Raw genomic sequence first — 24,415 nt, 5'->3', positions numbered from 1 at the left:
CCAGCAGCCTGGCTGCTCATGTTAAGAAAGCATAAAGGAGATTTTATGTGTCTGACTTCTGGTATTTATTATTGTTTGCAAGTTGCAATTTGTTTTGCAGCTAAAACATAATTTAGAAATCTATAAATCATATGTTTGAATAATTTGTGAATATTTAGTGAATACAGGACCCAATGTTTGGCCTCAATGCAGTTTTTTTCTTTCATCAAAATCAATACCATGACACTATAGTACACAATAGTAGTAGGAGAAGGACTAACATTAAGCATAGCAGTGGTCCTCTTTGGGAACAACACTCAGTCGGGATCAATAATTAGAAGAAAACTGGAAACGCAATTTTTGTTGTAAGTTTAATGGAACCGCATGAAGGAAGTTTGTTTGAATAAAAAAAAAATTACGCCACACATCTGTTGCAATGATTTATTCAGCTTTTATTCTGTTACATATTTGTCAACATAATTTACAATTCTGTGCAATTTAGTTGATTTATGCAAAGAGAATTTACTTAGTGTGATACATGGAATAAAGAACGGCTGTTTTGTTTTTGTTTTTTTCATGTGTTAACATACTGATACTACAAAATAAACAAGTAAGAAAAAGGAAAATAACATGATTTTGCATTACAAATTAAGTTATGGAAATATGCTCTAAAAGAAGAGCAGTGAAGCTTGGGGTCTTCACTGTAATGACTACAGTGAAGAGAGCTGATTTTGGTGAGCATCTGATTTGACAGTGGAATAAACACATTCTTGTGGATGATTTTTCTTCCCATTAGACCTTCTAACCCAGGTTTGCACTGATGCATAATTCGTTTCTATTGCTTCACCATCCTGCAAAAGAAGGAACAATTTAGTCTGTTTCCATGTTTACAGAACGTGTTGTGAAAAACTTGTCAGGGATATATTTACCAAGTTTCTTGCGTGAACATCTTTTGATTTGGCATCCTCCACCAGACTGGAACCACCATTTTGACCTTTGAAGAACAAACAGTGTTTTCATAGATTGTCTCTTTTTTATGTCGTTTGCTTTTGGTGTTGTGAAAGATTATGTTTCTTCTATTTGTCTTGTAGGTAACTAAATTAAACTCAAAAGAGACAGAATGTTTTGCAAATGTAATTGTATTTTATTCGAATTTTATGTAATGCGAAAAGTAAAACATGCTTTCACGGGACTTGGTCGCAGTGCACGTTAACACGAAGAACAACTGAGCCAGTCACATGGCAGCGATTCAGTGGATTTAGGCCTCACATTTTGGAGAAGACTATTTTAACAAGTTCAAAGATGAGAGATTTTAGAGATTTTGAGAATGACATATTAGGTGACTTCAGACAGAGTGGTCTCAGTACTTTTGAAACTAAAGTGCTTCAGACAAAATAGCTTGAAAAAAGATAACTACTCAATACAATCAAGGTTTGTGAATGAACATATTTGAGAACACAAAACACTTAACCCCACAGCACATATACTGCTTCAGACACAAGTGACATCTATCATGATCCAAAAAACTGAGATACAGGAAACTGGGACTGCAGTTCAAACAGGGTTATTAAAATAGGACAGTAATGCAGAAACATTGTCGCTTTGCCTAATGTAAAGCAGCAGGCAAATCTGGAATACACAAGAAATTATGGCTCTGTCCTGTTCTGATGGTACAGATTGGTGGTAGCGGTTCCATGCATGGTAATACACGACAGCAATTTCAATTTAAACAACTTTTAAACATCATGGTTAATATAAAAGTGAATCTGTATTGAATATGTAAAACTCACCTTTGGTTTGTCCACAATTTCGCTTTAATTTAATGTAGAAAATCAGGAGGACTATAACAATAACACAGCAGGCCAACAGTCCTCCAAGTGTAATGACAAGACTGTCAACATTTTGCTCTACTTTAGAAAAAAAGCGAAAGGCACATTTCAGATATTTTTCTTTACACAAGTGTACTGACAGTCAATTTTTGCAATTGGACATTAACACCAAGGCTACACAAAGCCAGCACAATAAACTATAACTTCCAGAAATAGGTTATAGTTGCCAAGCACGTGAAAAAATATTTATATTTCTCTGATGTGTTTAACCAGAAAACACAAAATACATACTCATCTCCACTTTGGTTCCTTCACCAATCACGATTGATCCACATGCTACCACAGCGCTGTAATAAACTCCAGTATCAGATGAGTCTCGTACAGATAAACTGTAAGAACAGCTTCTGTCCAAGTCTTTGTCGCTGATGTTCCTCTGAGTATAAATGATGCCTGGATGGAATTGTTCTGATTCAGTTCTGAACCAGTACATACTGGGTTTAGTTGGGCACTGAGACTTTTCTTTACTCTTGGAGAGAAGTGAACACTGGAGAGTTACGGTCTCTCCCTGCTGAACCAGCTCAGTCTTTGGATGTTGTTTCAAGTAGAGAGATTTCTGCTGTTTATCATCTGCATGGCAAATATCACAGATAACACAGTTAATGAAAAAGACATTACATGTCAGTGAAGTAGAAAGCCAAAAAACATCATCTTACCATTCACAGCCAGAAAAGTGCCACTGATGAACTTCTGTGAATATGTTGTTCCAATGTGACAGAAATATGTTGCTTCATCCTCTTTGCTGATATTGAAGATAGTGAGATCATAACGAGACCCTTTTATTGTTACAAAGTGAGAGCCTTTAAATTTATCACTTATCGTTTGTTGACCAAGGATCACAGAAGCCACTGCTTCAACCATGTGTCCAAGAGACTGTTTATACCAGTAAAGAAATTTAAGCTCCTTCTCAGAAGTACTGCAGTCGAATGTTATACTATCACCAATATCTACCAGAGTTAAGGAGATCAGGTGGGAACCATTAGCAGTTGGAATTAGAGCTGTGGAAAATAACAGTGGAGGCTTCAGTAAAGATAGTTTTAAACATTCAAGTCCGATATACTTCAAGCACCTACTGCTTTGCCTGGAGATGCTATTCTTTCTAGAAAACAAGTATTCTTACGTGCCACGCTGAGAATAATCATTGCAGCCAGTCTTGCGATCATTGTGGTGCAGCTATTTCTCTTCTCGCACATTTGATGTCCTCTTACCAAATGGAAGGCTTAGTTTAGGTGGTGTTGAAGTGTTTCCAAAACAGGCAACAGCGATTGGCTGAAATGTTCGAAGATGTACAGCCCACTGCATGTGCTAAACCTGCGAGGCCTTTTCTGTAAATAAGGGATTGGCATATCCTCATTTAAACGTTTTACTTATGATAAGAAGCAATGTTAAATCTTTAATAAATCTTTTAAGAAAATTATACTAATTCTTTCAGTTTTAGTTTGGTCGGTCTGAAAATATTTACAGTGGCATGAATTAGGATCAGTCATTTCTACTGGGTCAAATCTGAGCTATATAAACAAGTGTTTCCTGATATCCAAAGTTATAATTATTGCAATGTATTACACATTGTTAAATAGCTATGTTAACATGTGTGGCGGATTTTGTAAAACATCATGAGGGAAGATGGTAGAGTTTTTTTTTCCTTTCAGTAACAGCTGGTTTGTTGTTGATGCTGTTAATGAAAACTGCCAAAGTCATTTATTTTTCTTATGTTGCTGTATTAAAAACATCTGCTTCTGTCACTTGTCTCCTGAAACCTGCCATGGTCAAATCCTTTATAACAGCGGTCATACATCAGCATTTTTTTTTTATTTTGGTGACTTTCAAATGTTAAGAACTTAAAGTTATGGAAACAAACTTTAGCTTTGCAGATTCAAATAATTTTTCTGTAAGCTGTTTTTAAAGAATTTAAATTAAATGCAATATAAAGTCACATAAACACAAGTTCTGGAGGAACATAGATGCATTTGGTCTGCAGTAAACTGGTCACTGTTTTAGTACCAGTAGATCTGTACAGCCATTATAGTTCCAAGCAATTCATCCTCCTTAACTAACATGTAGCAACATTTGACAGTTAATTGCATTACGTTGTGAATAGGAGACATAAGGAGTGTTTAAATTTATGTAAGAATATATCTCAGATGTTACAAGACATGATAATACCGTTTTATAATACTATTGAATGCATAGGCTTTATCAGTGTTGATACTTTAACCTCATTGTTATTCAAACAGAAGGAATCTTCTGTTCTCATTTAGCAAATAATTATTTTTACCACTTGGGGCCAATCATAAACTGTGCACAAATTCCAAATAAGATTGTAGTGCAAACTTTAATAAAAAAGAAAAAGAGAAAATCATCAGCAGCAGCTTCATTAAAGACACAAATAGGTCCAAAGAAAAATAATACAAATAATAATAATAAAAAAAACAATCACAAAAAAAAATAAAATAATCACATGTACAAGTCACTGATTTAAATTGACATATAACACTATAATGTGAGGGTACACTGACTCTGCCCTGGCATTTTAGTATGCTGTACATTTTACACCTTATTTTACAAATGTACTTTATTTCTTCCTGTTCAGATCTACGTAAAATGGCACAGGAACATATGTGGCATAATAGGGGAAAAATGTGTCAGCAGCTTATAAACAACGCAAATAGTGGCTTATTTTGCTCTCAGAAGAAGTGACAGAAAATACAAAGTCAATAAAATGTTAAAATATGATTTTACAGAATGATACAAAATTGCACAGACAAACAGTATTTTCAATCATTACTTTTCCAACAATGTAAGCTGTTATAACTGTAAAACAAAGAACTACTAGATTTTTATTTTTCATTTGTATTGTAATAAAGTAAATGTTTGTTTTTTAATCCTGTGTTTTCTATTTCTTAAAGATAGATTCAATCTTTTGTTTCGTTATTACTCTTTCATGCAGAAGTTACAAGACTCCACCACAAACCCTGGCTGCTCTCTGGCCTTTCTCACATTTTATGACCTTCTCATTGATGCTTTGCTGCACATGTTCCCTTTTTTCATACCATCAGTTTCTCTGAAGTTTGTCTAAATGTTTTAAACTTTATAAAAAGGAAAAAGAAAAACCGCAAGCGTTCGCTTTTCATTATGAAAAACTACATGCAAAAGTCACAGCAGCAAATAGAAACAGTTGCAGGCTGATATTTTTTACCTTTGACCAACTGCTGAGGCTGTTTACTGAGAATAGATGCTTTGCAAGCCTCAACCAGACAGGAAGTGTGAAAAGATCAAAATGTAGCCCTATTATTCTCAAATTAGGTCATTAAAGTCATATTAATTTTTTTCTTGTGGATGTTTTTTTTTTGTTTATTTTTGTCAAAACAATTTTATAATTGTACATATTTTTAAAGAGAAAAGTAAAGGCTCACTTCAAAGTAAGCTAAATGGTTGGGCAGGAAACAAAGCATCTTTGTTTTCACACTTGTGTTTACCAAACCACAAGCAGTCGTGCTTAAGTTTCCATGCATCATTTCTATGTGTTTGTCAAGCATTATTTTGTTTGTTGGAAGGCTGAACTTTGTGTTCAGTAGCTCTGCACACTACTTTTTTATCCTCACTTTTAGTTATACTGCATTTAGAAAACATCATACTTTATGCCTGAATAATCCCACTAATGCAAATGCTTTTAATCTCATAAACATTCCTTCCCTCAGATATCTGAAGTTAATTCACATCTCCCATTTGAATTGTGCCAATTTTTAAAATCATTACAATATTTCTTTCTGTGTTTACACAGAAAAACTCATTTTTGATGTAATTTTTCTTTCTCATGTTTGAATGAATATGAGAGGCGTCCTCTCATAACTGGAAGACTGATGGTCAAGCTTTTTCAACAGTTCCAGTTGAAAGCAGCTTTCTGATGCCGACAGTGCTGCCTTGGAGTGAACCACATGGACGATATGACCATAAACATCTTTCCAACTAGCCGGAGGGGATTTGCTAATGTACTAGGTAACATCAAAAAGACATTCAACTCTAATGTTATTTTTATTAATTGATTTTCAACACCAATCAGTCTGATGTAGCAATGTAGAACATATCCCACCTTTCATCACAAGAAAAGCATTCTGCCTGTTATTGGGGATAATCCCAGGTACAAACTTAAAAATGTACCTGAGAAAGCATTTATGCACACTGTCAGTTGTTTTTCAGCAGATCTTTGAGTTTTGTCTAAACATAATGATCGTTTGTGAAAGCAAAACTTGCTCCCTTCCTCCAAGAACTCTACCATTGTTGCAAAAAACAATATTAAAAAGTACACTTAGTAGATATTAAAGTAAAGATAACAAGCTGAGCAGAAGTTGATAAAATGAAATCGAAACCACTACACAATACATTTTGTCATTCTGTATTACACTTTGTGTAATACAGAATTATTAGCAATTATTTGTTTAACCCGATGAGACAAATGACAACTAGTCATTTACACTTATTTACAAGGTCGACTTTGCATTGATACTGTGAAGAAATCATACAATTACATAAAAAAATTACATCTTCTTCCTCTACAACAGTGGGCATAGCAAGCATAAAATACTTCCAAACTATTTTGAGATGTTAAGACAAAATATAAGTGTAAGCTGAAACAGACACTAACTAATGCAATACATTTATTTTTCACAAATTTAAATTTTGGTTTGCTGGCCCCACCCTGCTTGTAGAATGGATAGCTGATGGTCACCATCGTCTGATGTGACAGTGGTGCAAAGACAATGATGGAGCTTCATTTTATTTCATTTCCATTTCTTTATTGTGTACTTTGCTCCTGTGGTTTCATTTTTCTATGAGAAAGAACATAATGTTATTTTACAGCCATATAATACAGAATGACATACAGTAATAATCATCATAATGTAATATCTAATTTATTTACCATCTCATTTGAGTGACTTAGATTGGCATTTCCAGTATACATGAGGACACTAAGTTCTCCTGTAAAGTACGGAAAAGCTTATTAATTCCTATGGATTTTGAACATACAGGTTATCAATTTTATGCATTTAGAGTATCATCCACTGCCCGTTATTTATATACTTTATCCCAGGAGGGTCCCAGAAAATTGCAGGCCTACCTTTGAAGTGTTGACAAATGTTTTTGTCTTTGTTGTTGAAAACTAATAGAAAAATCACAAAAACGCAAAAAGCCAACAGTCCTCCAAGTCCAGCGACAAGAGGGTTTGAATCTTTTCCTAGATTGGAAAAAAGAACAAACAGAAACATTAGAAATCATCAAAATATGCGTAATTGAAACTATTATGTCCAGAGCTAAGCGATGCAAATTTCACAAACAAGCATATTATTTGACAGATACATCACATCTTATCTTCAAAACATAATTTCTTTTTGGAATTTTTTTTAAAAGTGTAATTTCTTAATATAAAACAACACTGCATAGACAAGTTTACACAATTGTTTTCATACTTTTCACTTGACATTTTGGAAAGAAATCTTACAGAGATGTCAAATAATAATGACATAAAGTGAGTTTTCTTTTGTTGAGAGAAAACAAAATTCACTAAATATGATAATACAATTTTTTTTTGCCCGACAGCAGCCATGTACCAAAATAATAATGATAATTAAATCATCATTGAGTTGCAAGACCACACAAAGTTCCCCATGAACTGAGATCTTCAATTGGCATGAAACTTGCCAGCAAGTTGTTGAGTGGTCCAAAAAAGACAAACCAAAGTGATGTAGTTATGGAAAGTAGAAATTATGAATACATACTCATCTCCACTTTGGTTCCTTCACTAATCACAATTGATCCACATGCTACCACAGCGCTGTAATAAACTCCAGTATCAGATGAGTCTTGTACAGTTAAACTGTAAGAACAGCTTCTGTCCAAGTCTTTCTCGCTGATGTTCCTCTGGGTATAAATGATGCCTGGATGGAATCGTTCTGATTCAGTTCTGAACCAGTACATACTGGGTTTAGTTGGGCACTGGGACTTTTCTTTACTCTTCGAGAGAAGTGAACACTGGAGAGTTACTGTCTCTCCCCGCTCAACAAACTCTGTCTTTGGATGTTGTTTCAAGTAGAGAGATTTCTGTTTATCATCTGCATGGTAAATATTACAGGTAACACAATTAATGAAAAAGACATTACATGTCAGTGAAGTAGAAAGCCAAAAAACATAGCTTACCATTCACAGCCAGAAAAGTGCCATTGACAAACTTCTGGGAATATGTTGTTCCAACGTGACAGAAATATGTTGCTTCATCCTCTTTGCTGATATTGAAGATAGTGAGATCAAAACGAGAATCTTTTATTGTTACAAAGTGAGAGCCTTTAAATTTATCACTTATCGTTGGTTGACCAAGGATCACAGAAGCCACTGTTTCAACCATGTGTCCAAGAGACTGTTTATACCAGTAAAGAAATTTAAGCTCCTTGTCAGAAGGACTGCAGTCGAATGTTATACTATCACCAATATCTACCAGAGTTAAGGAGATCAGGTGGGAACCATTAGCAGTTGGAATGAAAGCTGTAAAAATACATTAAAAGTACATGCTTATTATTTTGAAAACACAAGAATGTTTTCCATGTAAACCATAACTCAATATGATTATTTTATTTTTCAAAAATAAATTACTTACCAGTCGTACTGAAAAACAAAATCAAGGCAGCCACCCTGACAATCATCGTGGTACAACCTTTTCTCACACAACTAATGTCTTCTTGCTCAAATGCAGAGTTTAGTTTGAAAGGTAATGAAATATTTTCCGGAGAGTGATTGGCTGAAACGTTGAAGATAGCCAGCCCACCGTATTTGGTATGCTGGTGCCCTTTTCATTTAAAAAGGTTTTCTAATCTAATGGTTGATTCTTGAAATTCTGTGAATGTTTGTTCGTGAAAAGATGTTGTAAAAAGCAAAACATTTATAGAAAGTGAAGCTAATGTGCTCTAAACCTGAAAACTTTGAAGACGCTGAAAAGAGAGCAACTTTGAAAGCGGCTGATGATATGACAGGTTAAGTTGGATGACTAAATGTTTGTTTTTTGATTATAAATGTTGATTTGAGCTCAGTCATTTCATATGCTACTTAGTCACTGCACAAAAGCTGAAATGGACAAAAAAGGTGTACCCTTTTGGGCCCTCTGGCTCAAACTAATGAATATTTTCAGTACACTCTTAAAGGATTTACAGTTTCTTAGTGCTTCAAAATGTCTGTCATGGTGAAGTCCCTTCAGAGATATCACTGCTTGAAATATCACATTCTTTGTGCTGAAGACATCCCTGGCAAACCCCCTGCAATAAAACTCAGAGCTGATCAGATAAGAACTGATCCCCACTACAAAAGTAAAGCCAATTCCAAAGCCTCGTCTTTGCAGTCTACCTCCAACAGAGACACAAGAGCTCTGATCCTTTTTCTTCTCATTTCAAAATATTCAAAGTGTTCATTGAAGAACTTCTAGAAAGCAGTCTGCAAACACAGCATTTCTGGAAGAAGACATGGGGCGTCTCTTGATGCATCTGTCTACAGAGGCCTGTTGTGATGACCTCTCCATTCCTCGACAAGAAAGGTGCTTTGGTCAGAGTTAAGCTTCCAATCTAAAGTACAAGAAGTTCTACTGAGAACCCCCCCTGCTGGGATGCCAGGTTATACCTGTAGAAAGAGAACATGTCATGTTTCTGGCCCGTCTGCCTGCTATGTTTTTCTCCTCAGTACTCCTCTCATCAAGCTCATCTGGTTCACCTGCATGCTGCTGCTGCGCTGGAGCACAATCAGGCTCATGTCTTCCACCTGTTCACCAGCAGTTATAGTCAGCTCTCAGGCAGGCAGACGGTGAGTAGAAATCCAGCACTTCTTCCTGACCTGACCACGATCTCGAACACATTTTTGTCCCTTGGATTTTCCTGCCTTGTCTTGCCCATTTCGGATTCTTCACTGGCTTCTGTTTTCTGGTCTTGACCCCGTTTCTGCCTTTTGACCTCTGCCTCCTGCCTCGCCCTTGGATTTTGTCTGCCTGATATTGCCTGCAAGTGTTGGACCCTTTTTCCGTGCCCTGACCACTGCTCTTCGCCTGACCCTCAGATAAGTTTTGCTTTGTCCTGCCTGCCCCAACCCCTTGCCCTCCTAGCTCTGTCCATCCCTGGGTGTGCCACTTGTCGCTACCGCTGTGCTACCTGGACCCCTCCTCCCCCACAACACAAAGCGGTTCCTGTTCCATTGCTCGTGGTTGCCTGTCCCATACCCTGATTCTCAATAAAGAACTTAAGTTTTACGTTGTGTCTGACTGAAATTTTGGGTCCTCAGTTCTGAGCATTACAGAACAAGTTTTTATCCTGTTCCATTAATTTTTTGATTTTTGGACATTGCTTTGACTCAATTGATGACCGAGTCACAGTGAGACCGTTCCATAGCCCTGGCTGAATTAGGTGTTAGATTATTTGCCTAAGGCACACTTGCTTAATGTTTTGCTGATTATATCATGATATTCTTATATTATGTTGTTGCTTTGCTTCTTGAAGTCTGCCACATGTTAGAGAATGTCTCAGTGCAGAATCTAAATCAGTGCTGCTGCGATGCAATGGTTCTCTTTCGGCCAATCTCTACTCTCTTTATCCCTCTTGTTCCTGCTCCCTTTCTTTTCTTTTTCTTTTCTTGAATTTGCACCCAAATCATATCTACTTTGTGGTCATAAAAGTCCTAAGACCATATTTTCTTAGTCAAGCCTAGTTTTATGACTCTTTGTCTCAAAGTGTCTGAGTCTGAACAGTGACCTGACCTCTCCTTTTGGGTTAAGTCTTGATCCTCCCTCACCAAAGGGTGGAGCTACTCTGTCAAGCTTTTACTCTCATAAGTGCAGCACAACACTGTTGTGCTGCACTTATGGTTCTACAAATCTGATTTCCCTTTATGTATTTAATAGTAATAGTAAACCTTGGTAAAACAAAAAATCCCTCTTTTTACTGTGATCTGACTTAATTCCAGTGATCTTTAAGTCACTCAGATGTTCTGAATGACATAAAATTATCTTCGCTTGGGCATGTATGATTTTGGTTGCAACTTTTAGCATCACCTTTTGAGATGAGACTTTCCATTACCTCCACGTGACTGCGTTTCTGAAAGTGACAGAGCTACTTTTAGACCAGTGGTGTGACCACAAACACCTCCCCACTGCTCCACCTCTCGCCCCTCCCTCTAAAGGGACGGACAGGAAAAAGTAGGTGGGGCAATATGGGGTGGAGCTTTTAAACCTACATTATACTAAGTTCATTTTTATTGTTTGTGTGAAACATAAAGTCAAAGTGCCCAACTCAAACCAGTGCCATTTTAGACATATGTGGGTGAAAATGCCTTATTGTTAGATAAAATGATTTACATTTGAAGAGAAATTTAGTGTTGATGCCCTTCTTGAAATATTTTACTTGTAGTGTTAAAAGATTAGCAACTTTATTCTATATTTGTTGAGATGGAATAATACTTATCATTGATTGTGATATATTAACATATTTAGCATTTACAGATGATTGTGAAATGTGTTTCAATGGTTGATGACACTATTTAATCTTTTCTACACAACCCACGCCAGTCCAAACCGATCACATTGTCAAAATAAAATAAATCTGCAAAGGCTGTGCTTATCTTATTTCCAGTGCAATGCTTGAAAGTTAGAAAAAAACACTCTCCACACAATCATGTCTAAAATAATGCTTCACATCATCACTTTCTCTTAAATTTATCTATGTTGCAATGTCAATATTACATATTTGAGATTTTATCACCTCGTAAACTCTTTGACATATTTCCCACTGTCACAAAAAAAGCAGGTTTCCGCAGCTATTCTGACAGAGTGGAGTTGTGGTGAGAGGTTCAGACCCCTTCGACCGACCACAAAACTTGTTTACTGTGAACAGATGCATCACATGCTTTGCTTCAACTGGAAAAAATAGTCCGTAAAAAAGCTCAATCACATGATTTTAATTGTAAGGATACTTTCCATTTAATTACTTTAAAGTCAAAATTAAAACATGTCAATGAAACAGCTTTTTTTTTACTGAAACTTATAAAATTTTGTTTTTATACCTGTTACAGAACATAAACGCCTTACAAAAAGCATAACAGGCTTTAAAACATTAAATTTTTAAAAATAACTTTCACAAACGCAACCTAGGGACAACAAATAAAATAAATCCAGCAATTCTCCTTTTTGTTTAAACAAGCAGTGAAAGAAAGAATGCTTGAGGGAATTAATTCTAGACAACTTAATTTTGCATTCATGAATTTGTGCTTATTTCTTGGGTAATATTAGTTTTAACAATATTATTGTGTTACTTTGCTTGTATCATTTTATGCAAACTAAAGAACGGTTTACGTGTTTTTTTCTTCAGAGTGAAGCTGCAGCTTGGACAGGAAGGAAAGCCTCTTTGTTTTCACACCCTCGCATGAACAAACCACAACCACAGCATTGCTCAAATTCTCATGCAGCGTTTTATGATTTCTGTCAAACTAGATGACTGAAAGTAGTTCTATGCACAAAATTAAAATAAAACAACTAAAAATAAAACACAAAATAATAATAATAATAATAATAATAATATAATTAATAATATAATATAAGTCATTAAATACATATTTAGATTTATTTTACTACTCATTTACATATGGACATGCATTTTGTTCAAATAATGGAAGTAATAAATATATGAACATGTTCCTTGTTTTTTGGATACTTCCTGTAGTTTAAACACATGACTTGACTTTTGAATTTGACCATTAGTGAAACCATAAATCAAACTGATCTAGTCTGGAGTGTGGCCAACTACATTCTCCATCTGCTTGGAGGTTTGATCTTCACACTATTTAGGTTTTACTTTTTAAAGATAATTTCTATGATGATATTTTTATAATTCGGAACATATGGGGTTAGGTTGAATTTACTGAAACAAGTTTTTATTATTATTATTATTATTATTATTATTATTATGCCAATAGCTCAGTGCCACCATCTCGATTTATAAACATATATGTTAATATTGTCTGTTTTCTGACTTCAACTAAGTTTTGGATACCAGTCTTTTATGACTTTAGTGCTGTCATCTGCTTTTCAACATGGACATATTTATACTTCACTAACCAAGCTGCTCTGAAGTGCAGAGAATGGAAAGTGTGCCCACAAACACCTCCCTAACTCTTTCATCTACGCTCCACCCACTGACGTGTCTTACGCAGTGAACAGGAGGAGCTTCCTGCAGAAGGTGGAGCTTTTCAGTTTGAAAATGTCTTTGTGTGTTATTGCATCAAAGGATCTTGTTCCTATTGTTTGTAATGAAGTGCTGATGCTTCACCCTGTGACTTCACTAAGTGGTCCAGGTATCACTGTAGGGTTATGTATTGGTCCGTTTTAAAGATAATAAGAAATATATTTATTTTAAAGAGGGACACCATAAATCCCCTCAAATAAACAGAACATTACAAGCAAGGGCATTCTTTCGTGTTTACTGTAAATCCGTTTTAAACTGAATTTAATGTCTGTTTTTTTACATCAAATGTTTTATTTATTAGATATACATATTTAAACACATATTTAGATGCCTGAGTACTGAAATGCTTTCACCATCCACTGGTTAAACCAGGGGTGGGCAACTCCAGGCCTTGAGGGCTGGTCTGCAACTTTTAGATACATCTCTACTTCAACACACCTGAGTCAAATAATGAGGTCATTAGCAGGACTCTGGAGGACTTGACTGCACTTAGGAGGTGATTCAGCTGTTGGATTCAAGTGTGCTGGACCAGGGAGACATCTAAGAGTTGCAGGACACCGGACCTCCAGGACCAGGATTGCCCACCCCTGGGTTAGACAGATAAAGTGACTCAAGAGGCAAACGTTTGTGTTCATCCCTGGACAAAGACTTTATTGCTCTTTGTCCAGAAATGTATTTATATTTTACAGATATATCCAAGCAGGCATTTTGTTTGTCTCTTTATGTCTGAAAAGAGTTAACTGTACTATTGAAAGAGGCAAGCCAACTATTCAGGATATTCACAGTGGCCTAGATAAACGTACCACACCTTAAATTTTACCTAATAACATGAAATGTACATGAGCCATTGTTAACAACCCAAGTCATCCCCACATACAAAAGAATCGAAGGAAACTGCTCAACAAAGAAAGATTTTTGTGAAATATTGTAATAGTCAGAAGAACTAAAAATATTAGTTTGACGTCATCTGACTGGACATATTCGTGTCGTATTTCTTTGGCTTATCCAACTTTTGTGCACCAAACTTAAGAGCTTCAACAGCAGTGGAGTCTCTGGCCACACGTGTTCATGAAGGCCATTACTGTTGGGCTTATTACTTGTGTTGGTAAGGAAAACTATACTTGTCATTTCCTTGTCTTTCTGAAAGTTATGCGAGTGCTAGTTACCTTTTTGAGAACTCTTGTGATTTATTTTTGACCGGAATGTTCGGTTTAGAAATATAGCTGTATGTTTTCAACAGTAAGACTATTTTTATGAAGGTCTCTTTGCTTTTCCATCACATTGTCCGATGCTTTTATGGAGAGAAACCTTTTTATAAACAATCAGTTAATATTTACAGCTTATTCTTTTTGGTTTTTGTCTTTCTCTTATATGACTAATATATGCATATTCGCACATCCTTTACTCCACTGATTTTATTCTTCCCTGTTTCGTTCCACTTTATGGCACATAATTTAATCTGTGGATTCAATTGCTTTGTTTTCTTTATATATTCTGGTTATTCAAGTTATTACTGACCTCTGCTGTCAATTTCATGCCATTAGGAATATTAGAAATATATTTACAGAGGAAAATGCTTTCATGTTTAATCCCAATTTTACTTACCGAAAATGATCATTTTATATATATATTTTTTTCTTTTGGTCAAGAGGCTTTGCTTCTGAGGTTATTGGATTTGGCTCTGGAAAAACCTTGACAATTAATTTTAGATTAGCTTCAACCATTGAAAGTTTTACACCTTTCTTGAAGATACATTATTCCGACTTGGCTTTCAATCTAGGTTAAGCTTGATTTCCAATATTTGTCTTGATTTCTATTTCCTGTCCTGTTCCATTCTGCTCTCACATTCATAATACATAATACTTCCTGTTCCTGTTGATTGTTATGATTATGTTCATCTGGAACATAGTAACTATATTGTTACTATGTTATTAATCTAGCTACTATATCAATTCTATATTAATAGTTTGTTAATGGGTTGTTATGTTCAGACGGAAATAGTAATATCAAAACAGGTCAGGTATTTCTGAAGAGACATAGTGAATAACTATTGAATAGTAACTTAAAGTTTAAGACCATAGAGACACAATGACTGTCACTGTGTCTCAGTTTTATCTCTTGATATTCACTTTTGGTTTTACGTTGTCAAACAGAGCTGATTTTAGGCAACCACATAAGGAAACTCATGATAAAGCTTGCTTGGATGAAGCTAGGTTAGAAAATTCTGGTGATTTATGTTGATAACAAACACCATCAGTGGCCAATCAGATCACACTAAATAGTTCCCTCCCCCTGAACGTAATTATATTAGTTTGACCCATCTTATGATCCTCTGTACTGTACACAGTCTGAAGAGGTGTAGTGACAAAATGCCTTTGATCGTATTTTTTCTGCTTATGATCAGAGCTGGCTGTGAGTATGAATGAAATCTACACTAAATGTTTTCATGAAACAGAGATTGCGCCGCCATTCATGACTTTAGCACAGTGAAGATATTTTGTCTTCTCCTGTCAATAGATATTGTGTGATGAAACATTTTTTTTGTATTGCAGGTTGTACTGAAGAATTTAAGTTTGAAGTAAAGAACGTAACTGTTGGACAAAATGTGACCCTCAGTTGTCCACACCAGACCTCAGCTCTCTACAGAGAAACTTTGTATTGGATCCGACTTGTTTCTGGAAACTGGCCTGAATTTCTTGGAGCAACATTTAACTTCATGGACGACGATGTTTCCAAGATCTCTCACATCCAGACAAAACAAGAACAGGGGAAATTTCTTCTATATATTAATGAAGCAAAGCGAAATGACAATGGACTCTACTACTGTATTAAAATCAGACAACTTGATTTCATATTTATTAATGGTAACGTTCTAAAAGTGCAAGGTAATACAATTAATAAATTACTTACAAATTATGAGTAATTTTCTTTTGGTTGTGAGACTGAGACATGTTTTTTTTGTTTTCCAGGACTGGAATCAGATATCACTGAAATCATCCAGATGCCTCCATCTAGCCCAGTTTATCCAGAAACCCGCAAGACTCTTCAGTGTTCGGTTCTCTCTGACTCTGAGAGGAAACCGTGTCCAGCAGATAACAGGGTTTACTGGTTCAAAGCTGGATCAGATCATTCTCATCCCAGTTTACTTTATCTACAAAAAAACAGTGGAGAAGAGTGTGAAAGCGCAAGTCCCGAAGCTCAAACTGCACAGAGATGTTTTTACAACTTCTCTGAGAGCTCTGACGCTGGAACGTATCACTGCGCTGTGGCTGCATGTGGACAGATATTATTTGGAAATGGAGCTGAGCTCCATTATGAACATTATGAAGGTAAAAGTTTTACATTTCCTCTTTATCAGAGAATTTGCTTCAACTATGGTGACATAGCAAATATATAGCAGAGAACTTTTATTAGAAATGTCGCTGAGCAGTTAAAGAAGCAGGTTCTGCGTGGCTAGCCAGATGGCTTTAAAGTAAAATAGATGCAACATAATGAATAAATGCATGTAATACTTTATCCAGAATCCAGAAATGGGATAAAGTAAAATCTAAATGTTCTTTTTAGTTGCCAATAATTGAATGTCTTGCGGTACGCTAAACTATTTACGCTAGCCGGTTGTACATCGTAATAAATGATTTTATATTCCGAGTTTCTCACTCAGCATTTTGTAAGAGATATAAAAATGACGGTGTAATAACTAATGTTAATCTGTACATTTGAGGTTTTATTGACAATATTTTAAGATCTGAGGACCACATGACTTATCTATGTTGGGTTCTGCAGGGGAGTGTTTTCTCTACTTTCTCAGGGTGGCAGGCTGATGGGATCCAGCTGGTGCTCATCATCTCCAATCAGCAAGGGCCTTAAATAGGAGTGGCTTCCCAGAAGAAGATGCCAGATGGTTCCGCTTCTACAGTGGTACACTCTAGCTCTTAGTGCTGTGTCTCAAGTGTTTTACTTGTTCCTGACGCCTCTTCCATCTCTTCCTTCCTCCTAGAACCAGCTCTGACCTCTCTCTGAGAGTCTGATCCACCTGGACCACCTGATCCTCGCTGTTTTGCTAGGCCTAGCTCCTGGATTCCTCCACAACCACCACCCTGCTGCCTGTCCACCCTGAGTTACCTGCTGGAACTCCTCCACCTGGAAACCCCCTCACTGCCCCAACTGCTGTACCCTCCTCCGCTCATCTGAACCCTCCAACCGTAAGCCTTCACCAGGTCACGCCTTCACTCCTGTCATTATTCCTCTGTCTAACCACTCACCCATTCCTCAGTTCCTCCTCTGGCCTGGTTCCCCCTGCTGCCGCTGGTCTACACCTCTCCATCCTTCCCCCCCATTATACAATAAATCTGTTAAACTGAGTTTGGTGTCTGTAGTTGTTGCTTGCCTTCGAGTCCTGGTACTTCCCAGTATGACAGAACCATCTGGCCATTCGGACTCTGCAGCACAACTACGGACCGCACTTTCCGAACAGGGGGTCCTTTTGGGCAGGCACGATGCTACAATTAATGTTGTGATGCATCAGCAGAACTCCATACTTCAGTATCTTCATCAAATGGCTAATCAGATCCAGACTTTACAGAACAGGTCTCCTTCAGCCACCCCCGCTCCAGCTCCTGCTCCGGCTCCCGTTCCAGTCCCCACTCCATCCACTACGTCAGCTGCTTCTGCACCACCCCTGTGCCGTGAAGTCAACACGCCCACTCCTGAACACTACTCAGGTGAGCTAGAGAAAAGCAAGGGTTTTCTGCTTCAATGTGCATTAGCTTTTCGCCGGTCCCCACGCTCATTTCCCGATGACGCCAGCAAGATTTCTTTTATTGTTGGGTTACTAAGAGATCGAGCACTTAGATGGGCCGAGACAGTAGTAGATGAAGAGAACCTCGTATATTATTCCTATGAGGAATTTATCGAGCTCTTCAAACAAACATTTTGTCCCAAGCTTGGTGAGGAAGCTGCCTCAAAAAGAATATGGAATTTAAGACAAGGAAATAGATCAGTGGCTGATTTTGCCATTGATTTTCGCACTCTTGGAGCTGAATCAGGTTGGAATGAACCAGCTCTTAAAGGAGCCTTCCAACATGCCCTGAATGACAAATTGAAGGATGAGCTGGCATGCCGAGATGAACCTGACTCTCTTGACGAGCTAATTAACCTGGCCATCAAGATTGATAACAGAATTAGAGATAGATCCCGGTCCTCAAATACCCGGCCATCTCTGCCGCCTATTAGGAGGGGTTCTCCCAGTCCTGACTCGCCCAGTCCTCCAATCCAGAACCCACCAGAACCCATGCAGTTAGGCCGAGCCCGGCTAAGTTCAGAGGAACGGCAGCGCCGTTTATCCTCAGGTTGTTGTCTTTACTGCGGCTCCCCTCAACATTTCATCTCCTCCTGTCCGGTTCGCCCAAAAGCCCTGGCCCGCCAGTAGGTCTGGGGGTCCTGGCGGGCAGATTTAAAGAGAATGATTACCTCCGGCTAAGTCTTCCTGCTGTTCTCACTACCCAGCATGATTCCTACCCATTCCAAGCCTTGGTTGACTCAGGATCTGAGCAAAATCTCATACACCCTGATCTAGTTGCCCAATATCAGATTCCTGTCCATGCATTACCCTCTCCTCTCCAGGTGGCTGCCTTGGATGGTAGTCCTATGGCCAATATTACCCACCAAACCGACCCAGTTTCTCTCCTTGTCTCTGGCAATCACCAAGAGCTCATTCAATGCTTTGTGTTTCCCACTAAGGGTACTCCTTTGGTCCTTGGGTTTCCCTGGCTCTGCAAACACAACCCCCACATTAACTGGGCCGATGCTCGCATTGACTCATGGAGTCCTTTTTGTCTCAACCATTGCCTGCAGTCTGCTAAGCCATCTCCACCTTCAGAACTACCCCAGCCTATGTGTAAACCTGATCTAACTCAGGTCCCTAAAGAATACCATGACCTCCACCGGGTATTCAGTAAAGATCTCGCCCAATCTCTACCGCCTCATCGCCCCTATGACTGCTGTATAGACCTTCTTCCTGGAGCCCCACTTCCTTCCAGCCGTTTGTTTAATATCTCCAAGCAGGAGAGACTGACTATGGAACAGTACATAAATGACTCACTTAAAGCAGGTCTCATTCGTCACTCCTCTTCCCCCCTCGGTGCAGGATTCTTTTTTGTCTAAAAAAGATAAGACTCTCCGGCCATGTATCGACTATAGAGGACTCAACCAAATCACTGTAAAGAATAAATATTCTCTCCCTCTCTTGTCCTCAGTTTTTGAACCAGTTCACCAAGCCTCCATCTTCTCTAAGCTCGACCTGCGCAATGCCTACCACCTCATTCGCATTCGAGAGGGCGACGAATGGAAAACTGCATTCAAGACCCATATTGGTCACTTCGAATACTTAGTCATGCCCTTTGGTCTTTGCAACGCCCCCGCCACTTTCCAGAACCTGGTTAATGATGTTCTTCGGGACTTTCTCAATGTTTTGTTTTTGTCTACCTTGACGATATTCTCATCTTTTCCAACAGCCTGGATGAACACCGCAAGCATGTCAGGTTGGTCCTCCAAAGGTTGTTGGAGAACCGGCTCTTCATCAAGGCTGAGAAGTGTCAATTCCACGTTCCATCCATAACCTTCCTCGGCTATGTATTTGAGGGTGGACAGGTGAAGACGGACCCGGCTAAGATCAAAGCGATAGAGGAGTGGCCTGTTCCGAACTCCAGAAAGCAACTTCAGCGCTTTCTAGGGTTTGCTAACTTTTACCGCCGTTTTATCCGGAACTTCAGTGTCATCGCAACTCCTCTCACTACTCTGACCTCCACCAAACAACTTTTCAGATGGACTCCGGAGGCTAATCTGGCTTTTGATGAGCTAAAAAGAAGGTTTGTGGATGCTCCAATCCTTATTCACCCTGACCCTTCTGCTCAATTCACAGTTGAAGTTGATGCATCTGAGACTGGTGTGGGGGCCATCCTGTCCCAGCGTTCCTCCAGAGACAGCAAGCTCCATCCGTGTGCCTTTTTCTCAAAGAAGTTTACCACCACAGAGAGCAGGTATGACATTGGTGACCGAGAGCTTCTGGCCATAAAGCTGGCCCTTGAGGAGTGGAGACACTGGCTTGAGGGTACAGAGCTCCCGGTCATCATCTGGACGGACCATAAGAATCTGTTGTATCTGCAGTCTGCTAAACGCCTGAACCCACGGCAGTATCGTTGGTCCCTCTTTTTCTCCCGCTTCAACTTCAACATCACCTACCGCCCTGGTTCTAAGAACACTAAGCCAGATTCCCTCTCCAGACTCCACTCCCCAGATGACCCTTCCGAGGCCTCTGGAGCCATCCTCCCAGCCACCTGCACCATTGGGTCTCTCACCTGGGATTTGGAAAGGGCCATCCAGGAGGCCTTAACCAGTGATCCAGACCCAGGTAAGGGTCCCCCTAACCGCCAGTATGTCCCGACCCCCATCCGAGCTCGTGCCATCCAGTGGGCACACTCATCAGGTTTCTCTGGCCATCCTGGTATAAGCCGTACTATCGGCTTTCTTCGTCGATACTTTTGGTGGCCTTCCCTTAATAAAGATGTCATTGAATATGTGTCTGCCTGCTCCACTTGTGCTAGAAACAAGACCTCACACCGCCCACCTTCTGGTCTCCTACAACCACTGTCCATTCCTAGCCGTCCCTGGTCCCACATTTCTCTAGATTTTGTCACTGGTCTCCCCACATCCAAACAGAAGAGTGTCATCCTCACTATTATCGATCGTTTTTCTAAGGCTTGTCATCTGGTTGCCCTCACCAAACTCCCATCAGCCGCCGAGACCGCCAAACTTCTTTTTCGCCATGTTTTTCGCCTTCATGGCATTCCCACAGAGATTGTCTCTGATAGGGGGCCCCAATTTACTTCTCAGGTCTGGCGGGACTTCTGTTCTGTGCTCGGTGCTCGGCCTTGCTTGTCTTCAGGGTTCCATCCACAAACCAATGGACAGTGCGAGCGCCTTAACCAAGAACTAGAGAACACCCTGCGCTGTTTATGTGCTTCCAATCCCACCTCATGGAGTGTCTATTTACCATGGGTGGAGTACGCCCATAACGCGCACATCTCTTCCGCATCTGGTTTATCACCATTTGAGGCCTCGCAAGGGTTTCAGCCATCCCTTCTACCTGAGTCCTTCCCAGACATGGTCATCCCGTCAGTCAGGCATCACATACAGAACTGTCAGCGTATTTGGAACCAGACTAAGTCTGCACTTCAAAGAACGTCTGCCCAAAATAAGCGTCTCGCAGATAGGAAAAGAGTTCCTGCCCCCATTTTCTCACCTGGCCAAAGAGTTTGGCTATCATCTAAAAATTTTCCACTGAAATCATGTTCCCGCAAGTTATCTCCCAGGTTTCTGGGTCCATTCATTGTTGAATCCATCATTAGCCCATCTGCAGTCCGTCTTAAGTTGCCTTCTCATCTCCGTGTCCATCCAGTGTTTCATGTGTCCCAGATCAAGCCCTACCTCTCAAGTCCTTTGTGCCCTCCTTCCAAGCCCCCTCCACCCGCCCGGGTCATTGATGGTCACCCGGCCTACTCCGTCCGTCGCATTGTGGATGTGCGTCCTCGTGGGCGGGGTAGGCAATATCTGGTTGACTGGGAGGGATATGGCCCAGAGGAGCGGTCCTGGGTCCCACGGTCCTTTATACTGGACCGATCCCTTATATCTTCTTTTGAACATTCCGCTGCGTCTTCTTCAGGTCGGCCGCCAGGAGGCGTCCGTTGAGGGGGGGGTACTGTTGGGTTCTGCAGGGGAGTGTTTTCTCTACTTTCTCAGGGTGGCAGGCTGATGGGATCCAGCTGGTGCTCATCATCTCCAATCAGCAAGGGCCTTAAATAGGAGTGGCTTCCCAGAAGAAGATGCCAGATGGTTCCGCTTCTACAGTGGTACACTCTAGCTCTTAGTGCTGTGTCTCAAGTGTTTTACTTGTTCCTGACGCCTCTTCCATCTCTTCCTTCCTCCTAGAACCAGCTCTGACCTCTCTCTGAGAGTCTGATCCACCTGGACCACCTGATCCTCGCTGTTCTGCTAGGCCTAGCTCCTGGATTCCTCCACAACCACCACCCTGCTGCCTGTCCACCCTGAGTTACCTGCTGGAACTCCTCCACCTGGAAACCCCCTCACTGCCCCAACTGCTGTACCCTCCTCCGCTCATCTGAACCCTCCAACCGTAAGCCTTCACCAGGTCACGCCTTCACTCCTGTCATTATTCCTCTGTCTAACCACTCACCCATTCCTCAGTTCCTCCTCTGGCCTGGTTCCCCCCTGCTGCCGCTGGTCTACACCTCTCCATCCTTCCCCCCCATTATACAATAAATCTGTTAAACTGAGTTTGGTGTCTGTAGTTGTTGCTTGCCTTCGAGTCCTGGTACTTCCCAGTATGACAATCTACGTAAAGCTTATTAAATATACCAGACTAATCTTCTTTTTAAGCGTAAGTATTTGTAAAGTATTGTTTATTTTTCCTCATAAAGTCCATAACCAAAAAAATATCCTTTATCAGACAAACTATTTCCAATTTGCTATTAATGACAGCTAATGCCATTCTTTAATATTTGTATATATATAAAATAATCTTGGACTCATATTGAAGTTTCTTGTTGTTTTTTTTTGCAGCTACCACCACTTGTCCATCGCTGGTCAACATTGTCTTTGGATTTGGCTTGGCCATCAGCCTAATTGTTTTAGCTGTCCTTATTTATGCCATAAAGGAAAGCAATGGCAACGGTAACCTACATCATTCATTTTTTACACAAAAAAATCTAATTGATATGTTTTATGTAATTTCCATAATTTTCTTTCTTTTTTTCTAACTTCAGTTTCAGCAGCCCAGCAAACAAAACAAGTGCTATGCACAAAATGGCCGGCAAATATTTATTCTGCCGTCGTCTTCACAGTAGTGACTGACGATAGTGGAAAAAAGAAGGCAAACACAGAGACAAAAAAGATTTATGCTGCTGTTATCTAATAAAGGATTTTGTAAAGTTGCAATTTTAGTATGAAAACCATGTGCAACCCGTCAAATGTTTTTCATCATTTTCATTAAATGTATCATCTTTTTGTGTTTTATGTTAATTGAACAAGTCTGACCAACAGCCAAAACAGAGATTTATCATGTAAATATTAAACATGGACAGAAAAACAAGATAAGATTGCATTCACTGCTGGCTCAAATTCAAATGAAATGATAATCTCTGAATGCTTGAAGACTGAGGTGCATGTGTGAAAATTGTGATTGGCCTAAAGATGAGATTTTCTGATTGGACAGAACAACACAGGTGTACAGAAAACTGAAAACAAAACAACATTGCTAATTTCAATTTTAAAAAATTATCACATTTATAGCAAGAGATCTTGTTTTGAATATTTATGTGGTACAAACACATTGTGATTATTGTTTAGTAAATTTAAAAAATCTGGTGTTTTGAATCTGTCACTTCATTTTATTTTCTATTTTTATATTTTCTGTAATCTAAATAAAGTGGAAACTAACAGATTGCTTTAAAAGTACAAGTGCTCTTTTAATTAAGTTGGACACCTACATAACAAATTGCTAAAAATTAGGGGGGGTTTCTTTTGATGTACCAAATATTCAACTTTGCTGCTCAACCTACAAATGCACTTCTTGCAAATATGGCCCCGTTTTAAAAAAAATAAAAAAAATAAAAATACAATCTTTACAGAATATTTACCTGCATTTAAATACATCGTATTTGCCATGTTTATTATGCATGAACTGAGTATCAATACTCGAATACGTTTTGCAGTTCAGGTTGTTTATAGCTGAGTGTTGACCCTGAGTGACTGCAGCTGAAAAAAGTTGTTGCCAGTTGAGGTTTCTGTCATTCTTTATCTGTCAGACAGGATTTGTCAGACACTACTGCTTATTGCAAAACTACTTTCTTGTGGTTTTTATTTTTTGTTTTTCTCACTTTCTATTTGACTTAAATGTATATCTTTGTGAACTTTTAATTTGCCCCTTTGACAGTCTCTGTCAATAATCCTTACCTGGTAGTGTCCTTCTTACCATCTTATTGTATTGCAAGAGCATTTTTATTAGATTGATTACACTGTGTGCTCTTTTTAGCCCAGCATGATGCCTTTTATGATGCAACAACAGCAAGTGGAAGCAAGACTAATACAACCCGCAAAACGAGACTCTGGTTTTGTAAACATGTATCTTACATTTTTTAAATGGTAAATGTACTGAGATATGTTTTTTTCTTGTGATGGATGCACCGTTCTATGAAACCAAAATCCACAGAAATATGA

General features: G+C 38.9%; 2 protein-coding genes across 2 annotated transcripts; one reads left to right on the top strand and one right to left on the bottom strand.

The window, feature by feature from the left end:
- Nucleotides 1-418: 418 nt before the first annotated feature.
- On the bottom strand, nt 419-3,641 carry LOC103471753 (uncharacterized). The gene is made up of 6 exons (XM_008420934.3): nt 2,986-3,641; nt 2,522-2,863; nt 2,100-2,435; nt 1,770-1,889; nt 909-973; nt 419-830 (listed from the first exon to the last, which is right to left on the bottom strand). Exons 1-6 carry the CDS (start codon nt 3,056-3,058, stop codon nt 690-692), a joined length of 1,077 nt encoding a protein of 358 aa, XP_008419156.3. The 5' UTR covers nt 3,059-3,641; the 3' UTR covers nt 419-689.
- Nucleotides 3,642-15,302: 11,661 nt separating this feature from the next.
- On the top strand, nt 15,303-23,955 carry LOC103471754 (uncharacterized). The gene is made up of 4 exons (XM_081611816.1): nt 15,303-16,008; nt 16,093-16,452; nt 22,760-22,870; nt 22,963-23,955. The coding sequence occupies exons 1-4, from the start codon at nt 15,651-15,653 to the stop codon at nt 23,109-23,111; spliced, it is 978 nt and encodes a 325-aa protein (XP_081467942.1). The 5' UTR covers nt 15,303-15,650; the 3' UTR covers nt 23,112-23,955.
- The last annotated feature ends 460 nt before the right edge of the window (nt 23,956-24,415 follow it).

The sequence above is a fragment of the Poecilia reticulata genome, chromosome 10 (genome assembly GCF_904066995.2).
Source record: "Poecilia reticulata chromosome 10, P_reticulata-male-v2, whole genome shotgun sequence".
Classification (NCBI taxonomy): domain Eukaryota; kingdom Metazoa; phylum Chordata; class Actinopteri; order Cyprinodontiformes; family Poeciliidae; genus Poecilia; species Poecilia reticulata.
The sequence above is the reverse complement of the archived record's forward strand: the minus strand, read 5'-3'. Positions and strand labels throughout refer to the sequence as shown.